The sequence below is a fragment of the Centropristis striata genome, chromosome 8 (genome assembly GCF_030273125.1).
Source record: "Centropristis striata isolate RG_2023a ecotype Rhode Island chromosome 8, C.striata_1.0, whole genome shotgun sequence".
Classification (NCBI taxonomy): domain Eukaryota; kingdom Metazoa; phylum Chordata; class Actinopteri; order Perciformes; family Serranidae; genus Centropristis; species Centropristis striata.
Window position 1 is genome coordinate 40,222,108 of NC_081524.1, and position 21,041 is coordinate 40,243,148.

At 37.5% G+C, this 21,041-nt stretch overlaps 2 protein-coding genes across 3 annotated transcripts in view; both read left to right on the forward strand.

Moving 5' to 3' along the window:
• The first annotated feature begins 1,066 nt into the window (after positions 1-1,066).
• si:ch211-254p10.2 (solute carrier family 40 member 1) lies at positions 1,067-7,710 on the forward strand. The gene is made up of 9 exons (XM_059339278.1): positions 1,067-1,144; positions 1,683-1,788; positions 1,884-1,951; positions 2,098-2,257; positions 2,562-2,677; positions 2,878-3,004; positions 3,156-3,410; positions 4,477-5,157; positions 7,346-7,710. Exons 2-9 carry the CDS (start codon positions 1,686-1,688, stop codon positions 7,603-7,605), a joined length of 1,770 nt encoding a protein of 589 aa, XP_059195261.1. The 5' UTR covers positions 1,067-1,144; positions 1,683-1,685; the 3' UTR covers positions 7,606-7,710.
• Positions 7,711-18,322: 10,612 nt separating this feature from the next.
• Positions 18,323-21,041, forward strand: part of LOC131976306 (rap guanine nucleotide exchange factor 5-like) — a 28,141-nt gene continuing 25,422 nt past the window's right edge. Inside the window, exon 1 of one of the 2 annotated variants that reach the window (XM_059339275.1) lies at positions 18,323-18,770. In XM_059339275.1, coding sequence (XP_059195258.1) covers positions 18,591-18,770 — 180 coding nt within the window. In that variant the 5' untranslated portion in view covers positions 18,323-18,590. The remainder of the gene's footprint in view (positions 18,771-21,041) is intronic. The other variant, XM_059339274.1, reaches the window with a different exon arrangement.

The following is a 21,041-nucleotide window of genomic DNA, read 5'->3' on the forward strand; positions in this document are numbered from 1 at the left end:
ACTTGCACAGGCACACATCAATGGAAGTCCTGACGGTGTTTCAAATATTATTATTTGTCGGGTGAACTATTCCTATAATAACTTATTATTATGTTTATTCATCTGAAAACAAAAAAAGCAAAGGAAAAGTTTGTACTGATTATTTTCATACTTTTTTCTATCTTTTGTATAATAATGTTTTACACACTTCTAATCATATAATGGCTTCAATTACTTTATCACAAGAAAAACATATTGGCAGCATTCACTGTATATTTGCCAAATTAAAACTTAATTTACACAACAGCATTTATATTGGTGAAGTAAATACAAACACTGTCTACTAGATCAAATCAATGCAGGACAATATCCTCGAGGAAAGTATTAACAACAGAACAACAAGACTGGAGCTGAATATCAGCTTTGTGTTAATATTTGATTAAAGGAAGACAACAGTTCATTTCCTGTGTTGATGTTTTGAACGGGAAGAAACGAAGAGTGATGGATAACTTTTCTGAATGCTTTGTGATAAGCGCATTATTAATCCCCCCCCTAAAAAAAAATAATAAAATAAAATAAAATATGATTTTCAATGCAACTGTGCTGTGTGTGTTTGATTTGTTATGATTTAATATCATGCATCATCTGGGGAACAGCTTCTGTTTTAATATGATTCTTATCTGCTTTCTGTTACCTGCAAGTGTGAAAGTGATGTAGTGTTACATGATGTGTCCTTTATGTAACTTTTCCTCACATGTCAACAGTGCATGTGGGTGTATGAGAGCAGCAGGGCTGTGTGTGTGTGTGTGTGTGTGTGTGTGTGTGAGGGTGTATGCATGTACTGCTCATGCGCATGTGTGTATTTTAGAAGCATACGAGTTACACAGTTGTCCTTTTTGTGGTGTGGGCGGCCGTGATATTGTCCCCCCGGGGTCACGTGCTGTGGAATATGCTGGCTGCCTTTGTTGTCCCCTCTGCCTGTTCTGCTTTTCTGGCACTTTCATACAATGGTGCACTTGAACACTGTGATGTTATTAAGCCTTTCAAACTACTACAGCTTGAATTCCAGCTCCCAGGAAAGACTAGCATCCCAATGTAGGATACATGGCACAAGATCCATCATCGAGGAACCACAGCGAGGATTGAGTGAACCATCAGAAACCAGGTGATGCTTGACCCTCCGCCGGCTCTGGGAGCACTGTCATTACTGTGGATGTTGCATTTGTAGAGCTATGCAAGGTGTCACGCTAATGCTAATGCCAAATCGTGTTCTTGGACGTGCTTTTCCTGGTATTCTCTATCTATTTTGTTGCCCCGTGGCAGCCATTATTTATGCCTCTTGTATGTTTAAAATATAAGAAAAATGTGACGTGAGGGAACTTTAATTGTGGAGTACTTAATAATAAAGGACATTGATATGATATTACAGCTCTTGTTGCATAAAGTTGCAACGTAAACTGTATTTGATTAGTGATTATAATATAAACACGTTGATTTTTGGTGTTGTCTATGCAGATTCTGGTATGTTAATAAGTACGTTGGTCTAGACATTGATGTAGTCATCAAATGCAAAGTAGATCTGGTGTGTTTTAAAGTATCCAAGTGATGCTGTGATGTAGACTACAGTACTGAAACACTGTACTATCAACAATGGGACAAGAGTGCGACAAGTTCACCAGTTTTCTGACCTGTGATCCCACCAGGACATGTCCCAGCGAGCAGACGCCCCCCAGTGTGGCGGGGTCGTGGTCGAGTTTGAGTCTGACGACATCAGGGATGCAAGAGCTAATAAAGCTAGGAGTATACCAGGTGAACTCTACTTTAAATCCAACTAGAATCTCTAGAAATGTATTTGTAGCAAATATAATGTGTACTTATTGGATTTTCATGCATTTCCTTGCAAGGTTCAGCTCTTATCTACCTCAAAGGTCCCAAGTTTCTCATCTATGTCAGTGGAGCGTTGTCAATGTGGGTAAGAATCATTTCATGAAGAAAGAGATTCCTGGAGAAATATAGAAGTCATTGAAAGTTAAATAACTGCAAGGTAGCGTGACAGCATACATACAGCATCTTTCTGAAACAATACATAATGATTCTCTTTATTGTTGTGTTAAACAGGGCGACCGCATGTGGCACTTTGCAATTTCTGTGTTCCTGATTGAGCTTTATGGCCGTAATCTGCTGTTGACTGCAGTGTTTGGGTTGGTAGTCGCTGGCTCAGTGCTCCTTCTGGGGGCTTTGATTGGAGACTGGGTTGATCGCAATCCCAGGAATAAAGGTATGCATCACTTTCACACATATTGGAAAACATTAGCATGCAGTACATGACAGAACAGAGATATAAATCAGTGGATCTCAAGCTTGGGCCCAGAAGTCTGCTGGTTTCTTATCTTACCGGCTGCTAAATTGCATTCACCTGATGTCTGAAGTGCAAATCCGTCTCTGATTTGACAGGTAAAGTCAGCACCAGCAGGACTTCAGGCTCAAGGCTCACATCTGTCAAACCAGCATTCAGTTTTCACAGAACATGTCGTCTGTGTCGTGAGAGTCTAAAACTGTTCTTTTTTTGTCCCCTATTTTAGTTGCACATGCATCTCTTTTCATTCAGAACATCTCAGTGACAATATGTAGCATTGTGCTCATGTTGGTGTTCTCATATAAGCAAAGGATTGAACAGATCTGGGATGGGTGGCTTACTGTGAGTAGACGCTCAATATTTGACTAATATTACATTTCATCACTTGACATACTGACAGAATACTCACCATGATTATTATGACACAGAGGAGTTATTGCTGCTGTTGTTCCTCTGTCCTGTGTCCCTGTTGTCTCTGCTTCTGAGCTTGTGGCTACTCTGTGCTGTCATAGTAACATGTTGCATCGCAAAACTTACACAAGGTGGTTTGTTATACGGTGGTGATCGTCCTGGCAGATGTGGCAAACCTTGCAAGCACAGCACTGACCATTGCCATTCAGAGGGACTGGATTGTGGTTATCACAGGCTACAACAGAGGTCACCTCGCTGGTGAGAGGACTCATCTACAGTTCATGCTCATCATTGTTTGCATTCCATGTTTGGTTGTGCACTATGAATACTTAAATGTCAGAGGATCTCAGGTATTGGTCCATGGTCCAGTGGAAGCACATTAACTCTGTGTCTTTGATCCTAACAAAAGGAATGAATGCGACCATGAGGCGGATAGATCAGGTGACTAACATCCTGGCCCCACTAGCAGTGGGACAGGTCATGACCCTGGCCTCCAATGTAGTTGGCTGTGGCTTCATCCTGGGCTGGAACCTGGTGTCTCTCATCGTGGAGTTCTTCTTCTTGTCTCGGGTTTACCGCATCGTCCCTGCTCTCTCCGTCAAACCACCAGTGGTGGAGGAGGACCAGGTGTTCCTGCAGAGGATGGAGAGGAGAATGTCTCAAGGTATGGATATTATTGGTATTAATCTTTTTCAAGATTCGCCTGAATTCACATATCTTAACATTAGAATACTATGGGATTAACACAGGGTTATTCAGACAGACAGCATGTTTTTGAACATTAAAAACATGTAAACATGTTCTAGTAGAAACTCAAAATACAAGAGAACATTTAAATCAGCATTATTTGAATTTTAAACAATGCTTGCTCATTAGTGATGTGCGGATCCATACTGAAGTATCGATACTGAAGTATAGATACTTCCGATACCAGATCTGTATGCTCTAAAATCGATTCTCAAATGAAAATATCGATACTTTTGATACTTCAGTCATTTGTGGTAATGTATAGCATTAACAGGAATACGGTGGAAAGTAACGAAACTATTCAGAATCTTCTTATGCTATTTGAAATACACCTAATGTGCCTAGTAAATCTAAAAAAAGAGTGTATTTGCACAAAGTATCGATATTGGATCAGTATTGCCTGAATTGGTGGTATCGAACATCACTATTGCTCAGAGTTGGCAATGTAAAGACAACATACAGCATCTACTTATTTCAAGGTGATTATACAATGCTGGCTGGCATTGGTATTAGCTATAGCTATAACTATAGTATACATTAAAATCACTTTCTCCTCAGCCTGTCACCAAATCACAATGGATCCTTTCTAAAGGTCAGCGAGGACATAAGTCGACTAATCGTTGTAGCTCTAACAGGAAGTATTAGTTGAACTTTAGAATACTGGGATGACCCTAGAGTTTAATGTAAATTAATTCATTGTATACTGCACAATCGTGGACAATCACATAAAAGAACTAAAGGCATTAAGAATAAAACGGATAACGCTCTAAATCTTCATTGCTGCATACAGAATTTGAAAGCCACATCCCTGAGTTTGTGCAGCACATGGTCTATGTGCAGCATGTAGATATGTCTGTGGTCTGTATTTGACAAATTATGTGTAATATAACATGACATGGAGCAGAAAGGCTGCAGAACACCAATGTGCCTTAAAACTGATGAAGAGAAGTGATGGATGCGTTCCTGTTTCTCACCAGGTGAAGGTAACGTAGCTCCACCTCAGCCTCAGCCTGTGACTGAAGGGAACTGCAGCACCAGCCTGCAGCTGAAGGAGATCACCAACCTGCCGCTGTGCTTCCGGAGGTTTCGCTGGTTGGTGAGCACCTGTAAGGACGGATGGAGGGCCTACTACCGGCAGCCCGTCTTCCTGGCGGGGATGGGGCTGGCCTTCCTCTACACCACCGTGCTGGGCTTCGACTGCATCACCACCGGCTACGCCTACACTCAGGGCATCAGCGGCTCTCTGCTCAGCCTGCTGATGGGCGTGTCGGCCATCACGGGGCTGATGGGCACCGTGATGTTCACCAGGCTCAGGAAGTCCTACGGCCTGGTGAACACCGGCATCATCTCCAGCTGCCTCCACCTGGGCTGCCTGCTGCTGTGTGTCTGCTCTGTGTTTGCCCCCGGCAGCCCCATGGACCTGAGCCTGCTGATGCCCTACATCACCTCCAACTCCTCCTCTGAGCTGGGAGGGATGGCCAGCCAGAGGCAGAAACACACGTTTGCCCTGAGGGGAGGCAGCAACCAGCCGCTGCTGCCCGACCGCTCCTCCATCCACTGGACCAACAACACCGTTCTCTTTGACAACGTTCCCTCTGACACGGCGCCAGAGTCCTACATCTCCATCATCCTGCTGTTCCTGGGGGTCATCACGGCTCGAATTGGTGAGTAGAAGGACATCCAGAGCTGACTGTTCTTAATGAATATCAAAACTTAAAGGCATACCATTCAGGAACTGATGCTAACTCTTGGTAAACAAAGCAGTCTAACTAGACTAGACATCCATGTGACAACATGATTCACAATACGATTTCCTCATATATTTCTTTAACAAAACGGCCAGACTATGAGCAGTGGCGGTTCTACACAGGGGCCTCCAGGGGCCACTGCCCCTGTGTAGAAGCCCTTGGCCCCTGCTGTGGCCCCTGTGTCAAATTAATATTTAAATGATCAATTTATAACGATGAATGACGGAACAATTCTAACCTATTTTTTATTCAAACAATATCTCATTGTGCACAAAAGGAACCCAGAATGTGTACATTGTATAATCGTTTAATTGTGCAATAAAAGCTTGTGTATATATATATATATAAATATATATATAGCCCCTCTGATTAAACACTGGCCCCTGCCTGGCCCCCGCAGTATAACTGGTCTAGAACCGCCACAGACTATGAGTGAAAAAGTTTCCTTTGTTTCTCAAACAACAATGTACAAAATATGTATATTCTCTCTCTCTTTTAAAAAAAATCAATTTGAATATTGTTTTTTATTTCTAAGGGTTTAATCTATGCAATACAGTTTATATTTCTTTTTCTTTTGTAAAACTGAAATTAAAATAAAATAAAATTTAAAAAAAACAAAAAAAAAACAAAGCTGCATTTAAAAACAAATCCCAAATCAGATAGACACATAAATAATACAAATTAAAACAATCTCTTCAAAAAGCAAGCTAAAGCTTGACCTTTGTCCCTACATGGTAGTCTACATGTTGTTTTTAAGGAAGATCTCTGGACATTCACAAAGCAGACTGTCTTATGTCTTTTGTGTTGTCTTCAATCAATAAAATAGATGTATTTTATGATGACTTGCTGGTCAGTCAATCAACAATGCCTAAGATTCTGCCAGACACACTGCAGTGTGTTTCAGAAGTGGGAGACTCTCCACTCTGCTCTGGTAAAAAATAAAATAAAAGAAAGCCCAGAAAACCCTGAACAGATCAAAGTAAACGACAAGGGAACATACAGGCAAAGGTTCGGGTCTCTTCAGAATCAGACTATTGATTCATAAGACTGTGTGAGTCTATACACTGTTTATTTTAGGAAAATCCTGCATAGTATGCCTTTAGATGAGTCAATTTATTACATTGATGATATTAATTCATCAGATGTGGATACTGTAAACTGTGGAGCTCCACACATACATTGCCATGGCATATACAATCAGCTGATACTGAATATATCGCCATCTGTGTTGGGCAATAAAAATAAAAAATGTACAAAAATGCCAGACATGTTTAAGGTAATTCGGAAAGTGTCGTTATGACATAATCTATCCACCAGAGAGCACTGTCAAAAACATCCCACTTGCTACATAACAGTATGTCTTTTTTGCATATTTACTTTTAACTGAAGTTGACAGTAGAGTTTTAATGTCAGTCTATAGTATAAAGCATCACCACTGGACCAGCAGAATGCCCCTTAATTACAGTATTTAACACACGATTCAGGTATCTTTCTAAAAATGGCAATGTATCATTTCAACCTGGTCTCACAGAAATCCGTGAAATAGCCACGGATTTGCTTAACTCAAAATCCGTGGAATAGCCACAGAATCACTCAAATTTTCGTGAAACTGACACGGATTTCGCTACAAAGCAAGTTAATGACAGTCATATCCCGTGGCTATTCCAACATACAAAGTGATTATGTACATTCACTGAGTGAATATTTAGAAAATAAAACATATATTTCTCACTAGAAATGTGATCAAAATCCATTTTTATGCAGAATCTAAGTCAAAATATAGATTTTTTTTTCACTAAAAATTAGAGAACTGTCCGCCATGATTTTTATTCTGACCGCCAGGACCTTAAAAGTCATGTGACTTGGAACAAACCAATAGGAACAAATATTAACTTGCATTGTAGTGAAATCCGTGTCAGTTTCACGGAAATTTAAGTGATTCCGTGGCTATTCCACGGATTTCTGTGAGACCAGGTTCTATCATTTAAGGGCTCCACTTAACTATTCATAAATTCAACGATTGTGTATGAGCTGAATAACCATTGTGCCTATTGGTTAATCTGATGACCAGAACACATTCTAAACCTACTGATGTGTGTTTCAGGTCTGTGGTCCTTCGACCTGACGGTGACGCAGCTCCTGCAGGAGAACATCTGTGAGTCGGAGCGGGGCGTGGTCAACGGCGTGCAGAGCTCCATGAACTACCTGATGGATCTGCTCCACTTCATCATGGTGATCTCCGCCCCGCAGCCACAGCACTTCGGCATCCTGGTGATCATCTCTGTGTTATTCATCACAACCGGGCACACGATGTACTTCCTGTACGCACACAAAGCCAAGAGAAAACGCCGCCTCGACACATAAGGAGCAGCCGTTCCCACACATCCAGGCATGAGATGCTTACCAGCACTGACTCCACTCTGCACCTGTGAAATGAATGTCTCCCTCCTGTTCCTTCAGCAATCTTATTGCAACACTCCACTCCCGACTCAGCCATTCATTTCAGCACAACACAGCAAGTGCCTGTCCCACCTCGGTTGCTTTCTTTCTGCAGGGCCATGAGCCACAGCAGCAAACAAGAACTCAGGTGAACTAGAGTGGGAGACACGCTCTCCCTTTGTGTACATTAGCTGAGGTGGCTACAGTAAATGCAGCAATGATACCTCCAGTGGGAATGTCCTATTCTAATGTACAGCAGGACACAAAGGTAGCGGCTAAGGCACCAGCACATGCCTTAACAAACCCTGTAGGATTACTGCAAGACTTTCATCAAACAAGCCTGTTAACTTACATAGCTTTGTGGATGGGAGGGTGGATGGATGGATGGATGGAGAGCTTTTTCTAACCTTCACTCAGTAAAGAACTGGTGTTGTGAGGAAAACTTAACAGTGAAACAAGACGAGACAGTACTTCTACAAGTGGCATCGATGTTACTGATCCGTCCACTTGGAAATATTCCAGGATGTCCAAAAAGGAACATAAAGGGAACTTGATGTGAAATTGTTTGATTAGAAAAAAAATCTGAAAGGCAGCCCCCTTTTTAATGGACAGAAGTGAAAGGACTTCCCTTCCCCTGGTTTGTTTCTCTGTGGATGAATCAAGAAAACATTTGCCTTTCTTCTATGCATGTAAACCTGCTTATGGATTACAACAGAAAATGATCACATCATGTTTTGTACTTTAGTCAAACTTTAATTCAAACTATTTTATTCTAACTGCTTGTGTACTTAGATCAATAAAAAATAGTTTCCAAACTTTCTTTCCTTCCCATATAAAGAGTGATATTAATAGTTTTATCCAAGAGGAAAGCAATCTTCATTTTGTGAAATCAGTGTTTGAAATCAGTGATAGCTAAATGTTGACGGCAAATGTTGATCACTGCTACTGGCGGTGTTGTATTACACTTTGCTTTATTCTTTTGTAGTTCTGATGAACTAAACATTACCTTACCTCAACTAAGAACAAGAACACTGTTGGGAATATGACTTGGGAATTACTCTCAGCTACTGTATGTTTTCATATCTCCTTCATGTACAGTGGAAATAACATCAAAGTTTAACCTTTTGTCATCAACCAGCAACACATCTCAATATATTTGTATAATTTTCCTGTGAAACTTCTGTATTGTATGTTGTCCTTATTTTTCCAGACTCATAATTATGATAATAAAGATGACTGAAGATGAACTTTGGCCTGAAGAAAATATGTGTACTGCAAAAAATAAAGTGCTGCACATATTAAACTAGACCATGTTTCTACGTCATTACACTGCAAAAATTTAATTCATGACATTGTAAATCCATTTGGCCCTATTCACAGCCTGACACTTCAATAAACCGACCAATTTAACCTTCACAAGCTAATGGTTGTACTGGAATTATTCCAATAAAATGTACAGCCACATTCCCCCCGTGGAGCCTGCACTGTAAAAAATGTTTGTAGAAATAACAGTAAAGCACTGTCAAATACATCAGAAATGGGGCGTAAAATTAAAAATTCTATCTACTTTTAATTACCGTAAATCAAAGAATAGCACAAAACTTTTACTTTTTTCTGTCATAAGGTGGAAGAAACACACAGTTTTGATGTAGAAATATAACATATGGAGAAATACCATGATGTGTGAATGAATGACACAATTACCCTAAAAATAATGGGAATATTCAGTCTAAATTACAATTTTTGCTGATATTTACATTAAATTTAGAAAAGAAAATCCACTCACTGTAATTTTTACGGTGAAGTTCTGGAAACCACAGCTGCCGGTATTTTACCGTAAATTAAACAGATTTTTTTTTTACAGTGTGCCTATTTGATGTACACATTGCTGACAACTTCCTTTAATAGTTACTGAACTTGCAGTAGAAAACTTATACAACCTGAGATATAATACCACAGGTGGAGTCATTAATCAGAATTAAGATGGTGCACTCACAAAGATATAATGGTTGCTGGCACAAATACCTCTAGTGCAAATGAGAGCCTGTAAGAAGAGAAATCTAAATCATTTACACATTGTAAAAATGTTGAGGACATTAAAATGTCACAGCCAGGAAATGTACAGCAGCCATAAGCAAACGTAATGTCTTTCTGTGGCCAGTAGAGGTCAATGTGACATTAAACCATGCCAGTTTACTGTAGCACCAGAGAAATGAGACAATTTTCATTTAATTTAACCTTTATTTAACCAGATAAAAAACCCATTGAGATCGAGACCTCTTTTACAAGGGTGACCTGGCCAAGAAGGCAGCAGCACACGTCAAAAGTTACAAGACAGACGAACAATAACAATAAACAGGCAGCGAAAAGTCCAACATATTAAAAAGTACTAAAGTGCGAGTGAATAGGCGGTATAAATAGGTAGTATAAAGTGCAGCAGTGATAAATACAGTAGCAAATTAGGAACATGAGCACTGTGCAAAAGATTTACATTGACGTTTTTTGAGAGTTGTGCGAAATGCTCCCAAAGGAATAAGTTCTGATAGTTTCAGCTCAGATTGAAGGGTATTCCAAGCAGAGGGGGCAGAGAAACTGAAAGCTTTTTTACCTTTTTCGGTCCGGACACGAGGGACAGAAAGGTGCACAATATCATTGGATCTGAGGTCATAACGGCTACCAGATCTCTTAAGGAAAGTGCATAGGTAAATGGGAAGCAGGCCAAGAAGAGCCTTATACAAACTATAATTTGCAGCATACCCTAATCCTCAGAGTTTCTATAAATAGCCAGCACCATCCAATAGTGATTGCAATAGTGATGACTGTCATCCAGGAAGACGTGAGGCCATACGAGGGAGGCAGAATAATTGGGACACAAGACGGAGAGCATCTAGAATTAAACCACATAGAATTACAGTCTGCACTCAACATATTCTCACCTGCAACGTCACAAGTTCATCTCAATCAAATGTTCAGTTTCCAGATGCACAGGCAAGAAATGATGGTAACACTTTACAATAACCATCATTTATAAATGGTAAATAACCATTAATAAATGGTAAACAGATAGTTTATTAATGTTTAATCATCCTTTATAAGCCTTATATAGGCCATTAAGAATGGTAAATAGAAAATGTATTAATGTTGAACTATAATTTATAAATGCCAAATAGATGGTATATTAATGTAAGTTGACAGTTACTTTACCATAAACAAACAATTACATTATAATTATTAGTTTATTAATAGTTTTGCACTCATTTGAACATTTTAAACACCATATGAAGTATGTTGATGGTTACAAAATGATTCTTATACCTTTAAGAAATTGTTTGAAAACATTTAAAGATTAAAATATGTATAGAATAATTTTGTAATTGGTTAATAATTGGCTTATAAACCATCTATAAACATCACTTAGATGGTTATTGTAAAGTGTGGCAGCTGTGGTTGCCAGAACTTCACCGTAAAAATTACAGTGAGTGGATTTTCTATTCTAAATTTAAATGTTAATATCAGCAAAAACTGTGATTTAGTCTGAATAATCCTGTTATTTTTTAGGATAATTGTGTCATTAATTCATACATCATGGTATTTCTCCACAGATTTTGCATGAAAATGTTATATTTTACCTAAAACCTGTGTGTTTCTTCCAGTTTATGACAGAAAAAAAGTAAAAGTTTTGTGCTATTCTTTGATTTACGGTAATTAAAAGCGTCTAATACAGTGATAAATACATCAGAAATAGGGCATAAAATGAAAAATTGTATATCAGACAGTGTTTTACTGTTATTTCTACAAACCTTTTTTACAGTTTTCCACAAGCACTAAACACTGTCAGCAGCAACGTGCATCTGAGTTAGAAACTGCTCATATTCTGCTGTCCTTGTTTCGTTGGAGCCCTGATTTGATCCACTAAATTAATTAAGGTTATAACACTTCCATCACAATCACTGCCAGTGTGTAGTTACCTTGGTAATGAACAGAACCACGAGGAGGCTGATGAAGGCACCTGGCCAGGAGGAACTGTTGGTGGAGTGGGAGATGTTTTACTGCAGACTGAATAATAAATCGCTACAGTTCAACAGTCAATTATTTTTTCCCTGTGCAACTTTGCAGGAGTCTAGATTTTATGTAGTCAACTCAGGACTGAGGGATATCAACTACACTGTAAAAAAAAAAAAAGATAAACAATAGCTTCTCAATAAAATTGAGGCAACAGATTGCATGCAATATTATTAATTAAATCTAACTATTATTGTGGTTTTATTTATTTATTTGGGTTGGTTTTGTTGTTGTGTTTTTTGTTTTGTTTTTATTTTTCTCTCTGTGTTTGTTCATTGGTGATTTGTGTTGTGTTTTGTCTAAATTAATAAAATTTAAAAAAAAAATTAAAAATAAAAAAAGATTTAAAAAAAACAAACAAAAAAAACAAACAAACAAAAAAATTAAATCTAACTATGTTACCAGTTGAGTTAATAACTTAACAGGAAGTGCCTGTCAATTAAAAACAGACTAATTCTATTGTGTTGGATTCATTCAAAATTCTCTTGATTTAGAATTACATACACATAAAGATTATATTTAATGTGATCAAAACAAGTAGATTCTATCTCAAACATTTTATATTCAAGTTACTTAAACAACTTCCTCAAAATCAAGGACACATTTATATTTAATACATTTTATCAAATATATTAAGTAAAATGAAATGACTACAGAATAATTTATTGCAGTGTATTCTCCTTCTTATTTAGTAATAGTTCATTTCAAAGTAAACTCCACCTGGATGGCAAGATAATGATGCTTTTATTATGTGAATAATAATTTTTCTTTGGGACTTGCATATTCTTTTAAAACTTGATGCTAAATGCCTTTGCACATCTCTGTAGAAAACTAACACAGCTATTTCATGATTATTTCAATACATGCATTTTCCCGCCTTTTTAAAAAAAATATTTTTTATATTTTGTATTTTTTTTCTATTCTATATTAATGTCTCTTCGTTTTGGCAAAACGATGTTATGTTATGCACCAAAACACCCAAGCAAATTTATTTTATGTAAAAACCTACCTGGCCTGATTCTACGGAAGAGGATTAGGACCACACAAGAAAAATGTTTGAGTTCTGACTTTATTCTCAGAATTTTGACTTTAAACTCAGAATTCTGACTTTATTCTCAGAATTCTGACTTTATTCTCAGAATTTTGACTTTAAACTCAGAATTCTGACTTTATTCTCAGAATTCTGACTTTATTCCCAGAATTTTGACTTTAAACTCAGAATTCTGACTTTATTCTCTGAGAATAAAATCAGAACCCAAATATTTTTTTCCTGTGTGGCCCTAATCCTCTTCCGTATGTTTCTGATATGATTACAATAATGGAGAAAAATCCAAAAAGCAACATGGATGAGGGCTTCACAGCGCAGGAACACACATGAGAAAATCAAATCCAAGTTCAAGGACCAAAAGCAAGAAAAAAGGTAAGTTAGCTGCCAGACAAGATACATTTAACCGCAGTAACGGGTCATGTTTGTGTTTGTTTTCTGCTAAGTAGTTAGCTAACGTTAGCTAACTGTCAGCAGCGTGTAGCACTATGCTAGCATTAGTTCAGTCATTTTCTGGGACCGGGATGTTAATTAACGTAACAAACCATTTAGCAGTTGTCAACATAAACATTTCCAAATATGTTACAGTTCTGTATCTCCTGTTACTGTTTCCAAACGGTCTGCTAGCTAGCGTTAGCTACATCTGAGTCACATATTTTCTAAAAAAAGAAACATTGAAAAACAAACAAGCAACCGTACCAATATTTCTGACGAGTCAAAAATGTGTTAATCCATGTTTGAAACAATAATTTGTGGGTTGAACAGTGAACATGAACGTTTTTACCTCATTTACTCTATTTTTCAGTCAAGTGAAGGTAAAGTGAAGTAAAAGACACAAAATGACTAAAGAAAGACACAAAATGACAGAAAAAACGAAATTACTTAAAAAAGACACAAAATGACCAAAAAAGACACAAAATGACAGAATAAAGACACAAAATGACTAAAAAAAGACACAAAATGATAGAAAAAACTTAATTACTTAAAAAAGACACAAAATTATTAAAAAAGAGACACAGAATGACCAAAAAGACACAAAATTATTTTTTTTAAAAAGACAAAATGACAAAAAAAGTCACAGAATGACCAAAAAAAAGACACAGAATTACCTAAAAAGACACAAAATTACTTAAAAAGACACAAAATGACCAAAAAAAGACACAGAATTACCAAAAAGGACACCAAATTATTTAAAAGAGACACAAAATGACCCAAAAAAGACACAAAATGACCAAAAAAATAGTGCCATTCATATAAAACTCACATTAAACTTTCATATCAAGGCACTCAACCAAGTATTGAGTGCATATAGATAGTCATACAAAGGTCAACATTTATTAAAAGTATTTTGAGACACTGAATTTTAGGTCTTCAATAAATGTAAGCCATAATCATTATAATTAGGAGAAATTAAATAAATTAAGACATGAAATGTTTCTCTCTGTGTGTAACGGACCTATATAATGTGTTATTTCCACTTTTGAATTGAATTACTAACATATAATAAACTTTCTATCATATTCTAATTTATTGAGATGCTCCTGTACTTTCAAAGAAGGTGAAAGATCAATTATCAACAATGTACTGTTGTTAGATTTAGTCTCAACAATAACAGGACATTATAACATTCATGATACAGGGTTTACTGTAGAGCTGTTATATTCAAATACTTTAGTTTAAGGTAGTTTCAACTATAAAAAGGCTCCTAATCATAGACTGTATATAGGTCCGAATACAGAAACAAGATTAAAAACTATTTTATTGTGTAGAAGTTGGAATATTTTTATTTCCATCTGGATAGAAAAGTATTTGAATATGTATGCGCACCATCAATGCACCAGCTTTTATAGTGTGTTTTTTTTCAACAGAAACATATCGTTGTCTTACTCCCCAATATATAATATATAACCCTGTTATATATACCCTATAAATAAAATGATCAATTTATAACAATGAACAATGGAACAATTCTAACATTTTTTTGTTCAAACAATATCTCATTGTACACAAAAGAAACCCAGAATGTATTGTATGTAATTGTATAATAGTTTAACTCTTATAGGGCTATTTTGTCCTTTTTTGAATCCTTTTCATGTCTTTACGTGTCTTTGTAAGTCATTTTGTGTCTTTTTTCGGTAATTTTGTGTCTGTTGTTGTGTCTTTTTTATTTATTTTGTGTCTTTTTTGTCATTGGTGTCATTTATGTCTTTTTTGTGTCTGTTTTAGTTATTTTGTGTCTTTTTATGGTCATTTTGTGTCTTTTTTGTCATTTTTATGTCTTCTGTGGAGTTTTTTTGGTTATTCTGTCTTCTCATTTTGTGTCTTTTTTGGTCATTTTGTGTCTTTTTCAAGACATTCAAAGATTTTGAATGCTTAAATATCATCTTTGCCATTTTTTCATGTGCTAATGTGCCCCTCTGATTAAACACTGGCCCCTCCTTGGCCCCCACAGTAAAATTGGTGTAGAACCGCCACCGATTACTGGGATCACATTTCTCTTGTTATTGGGATTTGCGGTTGACAAATCCAGTAAGGTATTCATGCAGAAGACACTGGTTATATTGATAATTCATACACTGCGGTGTTGTCATAGTTTCTGTTGTTTAGAATATTCTTTCATTTTTACGAGCTATTGCAGCTGTTTAGTGTCTGTAGTTGACTGGGTGTTATTTTGGAAAAGCTATACTGTAACAAGCTCCACAGAGTTTCATCACTTTCTCACTCTCCTGCAGCACCGCAGGCCTACAGTAGCTGTACCTCCCCTGGTTGTCATGGTAGTCCCTGGTTAAAGACAGCGAGCGCACTAACAAGTCTGACTTTAGGCATTCTCACTTTGCAATTCATTTAGTTGAGAAAGTGGGTCAGTGGGAGCACATTAAAGCTGGGGTTGTCCTCCTGCTTTGTCTCACTGAGGAGCGTTCAGTCTGAAGGAGCAGGAAGGAAGAAGGTTGTTTTTAGACATTCAAGGCCAACAATTTCCTTATTTCCTTCCTATAGAACAACCTGCGTCTAACAGACAGTTATATATAGTACAGCGTCAGAAGTTTACTATCTAAACATGTTCAAATCAAGGATGTGGCGTCAAAAAAGTCAGTTCTGGATGACCAATCAGATGATGATTATATTAAGATGAGAAAAAATATCAGTGCATTCTGAATATAAAGACCCCAGCCAACCTGGTCTCACAGAAATCTGTGAAATAGCCACAGATTTGCTTAACTCAAAATCCGTGGAATAGCCACGGAATCGCTCAAATTTCCGTGAAACTGACACGGATTTCGCTACAATGCAAGTTAATGCCAGTCATATCCCGTGGCTATTCCAACATACAAAGTGATTATGTACATTCACTGAGTGAATATTTAGAAAATAAAACATATTTCTCGCTAGAAATGTGATCAAAATCCATTTTTATGCAGAAACTAAGTCAAAGTATTGATTTTTTCACAAAAAATGAGAGAACTGTCCGCCATGTTTTTTTCTCTGACTGCCGGGACCTTGAAAGTCACGTGACTTGGAACAAACCAATAGGAAAAAATATTTACTTGCATTGTAGCGAAATCCGTGTCAGTTTCACGGAAATTTGAGTGATTCCGTGGCTATTCCACGGATTCCTGTGAGACCAGGTTCACCCCAGCTATACTAAACAAATAAGTAGCCAATAAGTAGTCAAGGGATGAAATTATTTCACTGAAATTATGCAAAAGCAGAATGAAATCTCCTTTTAAAGACATATGAGGGCATCTCCCCAATCAGGTCCTTAGAAAGAACAAAAGGGATTGTAGATTCTGGGTCTCACATGAAAGAGGAACACCACCTAGAGACGGGGACCTTTTCTCATTCTGCAGTTTGCTGTTTCAGCAGTTTGGAGCAGCAGCACATTGAATGGCTTTGGAAGGACCCAGTCAAGCATCACAGTGCTGACAGAGGGGAAAAAGATATAACGCTAATAGATAAAGTGTTCATAGGAAGGATTAATGTCCTTGCTTTACCTTGGTCAATACGCTGCTGCTTCTCTAACATTCACCAACTGACTAGCTTCAGTTAATTAATTAGCAAGTGTCTGGCAAGTCGCTGATATTTGATAAAAATAGACACTTTGGGTCTGTAGAAGATGAGATCCAAACAGTCCGGACGGCTCAACAAAGTAAATAAATACAAATACACAGGGTACTTTAAAGGCTTTACTGCAACTTACTGTTAAAAAAAACAGCATTAAGGCTACAACTAAGATTATTACTGAAACAGTTGAACTAAAGAAATCTTCAACTATTTTGATTGTTGATTAATTGTTTTTCAAGCAAAAGCATCAACAATTATTTATACATTTAATTATAAAAACATCTACAAAAAATCCTTCGTCCCCTCTGCAATAACCACCCTGAACAACAAAAAATTAACTCTCTGTTGCTTTTAACAGCCTCCCCTCCTCCTTTTTAGCATGATTGTACACATTTTTGTGTTTTTAATGTTTGTTTGTTTCTTAGTGTTTTTTATATGAGCCTGTCAAAAACGAATTTCTGTCACTCGTGACAGACAATAAAGTTCTATCTATCTATCTATCTATCTATCTATCTATCTATCTATCTATCTATCTATCTATCTATCTTGACTACAGCTTGTCCAATGTGGTATCTGAATGAATACTTTTCTTTGTCTTATATGATAAAATATTTGGGTTTTGTACTGTTGGTCAGAAAAAATAACTAGTTTGATATCATGCGATAAAAAACTGCAATGGACATTGTCACAATTTTATGACAAAGACCAAAAGATGAATCAGGTTATTAAGAAATTAATTCAGTGTATTACAGATTTATCAATGAATTAGAGCCTAGATCCTCAACAAACAATTTAGTTGATAAAACATAAGAAAAAAAGCCAATAAAGAGATGCTTATCATGATTTCCCAGCACAAGTTGATGCCTTTAGATTGTTCTGTCAAAGCCACAGATATCCATTCAACTTTTGTAACCATATACCAAAATGACTGTACAACACTAACACAACCTGAACATTTTTGCATATAATCTGCACATTTCTCCACTTAAATTTGGGTTGTGTATAGTATATTATTATTGTATATTTGTATATTGTTAAATGTTTATTTTTATCTTTATCTTAAAAATTGTGTGAAACTTTGCGGCTGTAACAAAGAAATTTCCCCACTGTGGGATTAATAAAGTCAAATCTGAATCTGAATCTGAATCTAAAATTGACATTTGTGTGCTTATTGTGGGTTATTTTAATTGACAGTTTTGTCTTCATTTGGACTGAAAACAGAACAGTTAAGTATGATTTTCGTGCCTGTTTCTGAATGACCTTTAACCAGATGTACGTCATACGTCTCCACCCTAACAAGTGTTCGACCTTCCAGTCTGCTGCACCCTGCCCAGTCCTGAGTCTAAACTCTCTCCTGCTTTTGGGAGGTTTTGAAACTTCCTTTTTTGGGGCTGTCTGGCTCAGCAGATGTTTCCTGAACCACCTTGTTCCTAACTAACTCTCTCCCCTCCCCAGTGGTGAGAAGCAGGGAAGGACAGAGAGGGAATGTGTGTTTAGTGAAGCACAGAGAGACACCTGGAGACCAACTGAAGTCTTTACTGCTCCAGCTGATCGAGGCATTCAGCCACTTGGATTTAGTTTGTCTGCAGTGACAGAAGACTCTCTAACTCCTCTGGACAGCAAACACAGAAACACACTATACTTCCTCTCATTCTGAGCTGCTCACCTCCTCTTTCACTTGTTTTGAGAGTGCAGGGAGCTGCTGTTTGCCTGGTGTGCAGCCTGTAGTTGGTGCTCGGTGATGTCGTGGGACTGTGGGCTGAAGTACGTGTTCTCCGTGCCCCCCGCGCTGCAGCCGGGCAGCATGTGCATCCTGCATGACAAGGAGGACTTGTCCAGGCTGGAGATGGTCCAGAGACTGGCCAAGGATGGCTGCCGCTTCCTGCAGAACCACAGCAAGGGCCCAGAGAGGACAAGTGAGGTGAGACACACAGCAACGCTGCTGCAGAACATTCATAATGTACGCACCTTTTGTTTAAAAACAAACAAACTATATTCATAAACAGCAGGATATGGACCTGCAGCATTTGTGTGAAATGCTGCACTCTTGATGCATTTATATGAACAGCTATCTTTGGTCTTATCACTTTAATCAGTCAGGCTGTTTATCAGATAGTCCTCTTTATGTCATTATGAACTCTACTTAATTAGCATACTTCATACTTTAATATTCAGTTAAAAACATTAGTCCACTCTACTCTGGGCTGTGCTGTTGTTTTATCCTGCTGTTCTGGGAGCATTTTGCCTTCGCATCATTTCTCATACTCCCTGCAGTCTTCCATCCATCACACAGCTTTTAATTTGTTGTCTGTTTTTATTGGCCTGCATGCTTTCTATAGCGTCTCTGCTTCTCTGAAGATGAATGTTTCCTTTGAGATTCTGTTTAGATTACTAAAAGCTCCCTTCAATTAAATTTACAAAAAAGTCTCCACTCTGCTGCAAAAGAGATGTAAGACTGATATCAATAAATAAAAGATTTCACAACAATATATATTAGAGTGCATTGTGTTCATATGTGAGGCAAGGCACATTTAGTTATATAGCACATTTCCGAGCCAAAGGCAAACCAAAGTGCTTTACAAATTAAAAGCATAAAAAAACGAATTATGTAAACAATAAAAGCACAAAGAGTAAAACAATAAACACAACAGAACATCACAGAGTATGCCTAAAATAAAAATAATAAGATAGAATAAATATTAAAATGTATGCATTACATTAGAAATGCACTGTATTTATTACATATAAGTTGGGCTAGGTCTATTTACAGTTGCAATGCCCTTACAGAACCTTAGGGAACAATAAATCTATATCAGTAATGACAGCATCCTTGATAACTAAAGTACATGCACAGTATGTTCAGTTCAGCCTGCACACGTTTTTTTAAAAACATTACATCGCCTGCCAGTTGGTGCGTAGGAGCCTTCTGATTGGCCGACCTGGTGGTGGGCTCTGCTCTGCTTCCTGCCAGCTGTCTCTGTGTGCTGGACTCAACAACAATGGCAGGAAAAGTTGACGCAAGTGTCCCGACCACCACGCCAAGACATTGTATGTTTCAGGGTGGATTCCAGTCCATCGGCTCTCTGACCTTTTCTGCAAACACAAGATCTCCTTATCAACGTTGTTATTCAATATCATGACCTTTGCTGTGCACTGAGCCACTGCTGCATAATACAACAACCTGTTTTATTGTTGTTTTAGTAACCTGCATTGTGCCAAGTTTCTCATAATGTGAATTACAAAAAAACAGTATACAAACTGCAATGTGTATGTTTCATTTATGTAATCTCAGCAATAATGGCTGAAATGTTCACCATGTATGTAATACTTGACGTCAAGTAAAAAGTATGCGAGATTATCTGACAATGTTTCTAGATTATAGGATGGTTTAAAGTAATCCAATGATGCTACAATGCATATATAGAATATCACATGTGACTCATATAAATATCTAAGCCCAAACATCAAAGAGCTTAGAAATCAGCTAAATCCCAGTTGCTGGAAACAGGAATACTTAATATACGGCAGATCATACGTCTGTGAAAACGTGTGAGAGATTCTGGTGCATGAATGTTATGCAATCTGCAAAAAATCGGACTATTCATAATTAATTTTGCTGAAAAAACCCATCAGGTTTAAATGTAATAGTTTAGAGTTTTGACTTGAGGAATCTCTAGTTCATTTGTCTCATTATATCGCCACAGTTTTGAATTATTCAGGTTGTATCACGTAGATGTGCATGATCTTCTGCTGTTTGACACTTTTCTTACACCTTACATAACGTTATTTCATCAACTTTATCGTCTTCACTCGTCCGTCTGATTAGAACTGCTGCTCTCTGCTGCACCAGGCATGAGAAAGCTGCTGTGCAAATATTTTCCATAACATTCACATTCTCTTGTTGACTGTATATTATCAGAGCTAAATTCAGGAGTTCCACCTAATTACTACTGGAGATAATGAAGCGCATCAAAGGATTCTTTGAAAACAACACTGATGTATGAGTCTTTGGTCTTATTATTATCCCTCATCTTCTCATTCTGTGTGATCCGAACTGTTCCTTGAGAGGAATTGAGTGCAAATCTGCAGCCTGTCAGACTGACACCTTCCAGAGTTCATACCAGAGCTGCTGCAGCAGACAGAGTCCTGCAGACAGAAAGTGTCCCTGCAGCCAGAGGAATGCATCTGGAAC

Coding starts and splice junctions, on each gene's coding strand:
- si:ch211-254p10.2 (XM_059339278.1), top strand. CDS start 1,686: ATGTCCCAGCGAGCAGACGCCCCCCAGTGTGGCGGGGTCGTGGTCGAG. Junction 3,411..4,476: donor GGAGAGGAGAATGTCTCAAG/GTATGGATATTA, acceptor CACCAGGTGAAG/GTAACGTAGCTCCACCTCAG. Junction 5,158..7,345: donor GGTCATCACGGCTCGAATTG/GTGAGTAGAAGG, acceptor TGTGTGTTTCAG/GTCTGTGGTCCTTCGACCTG.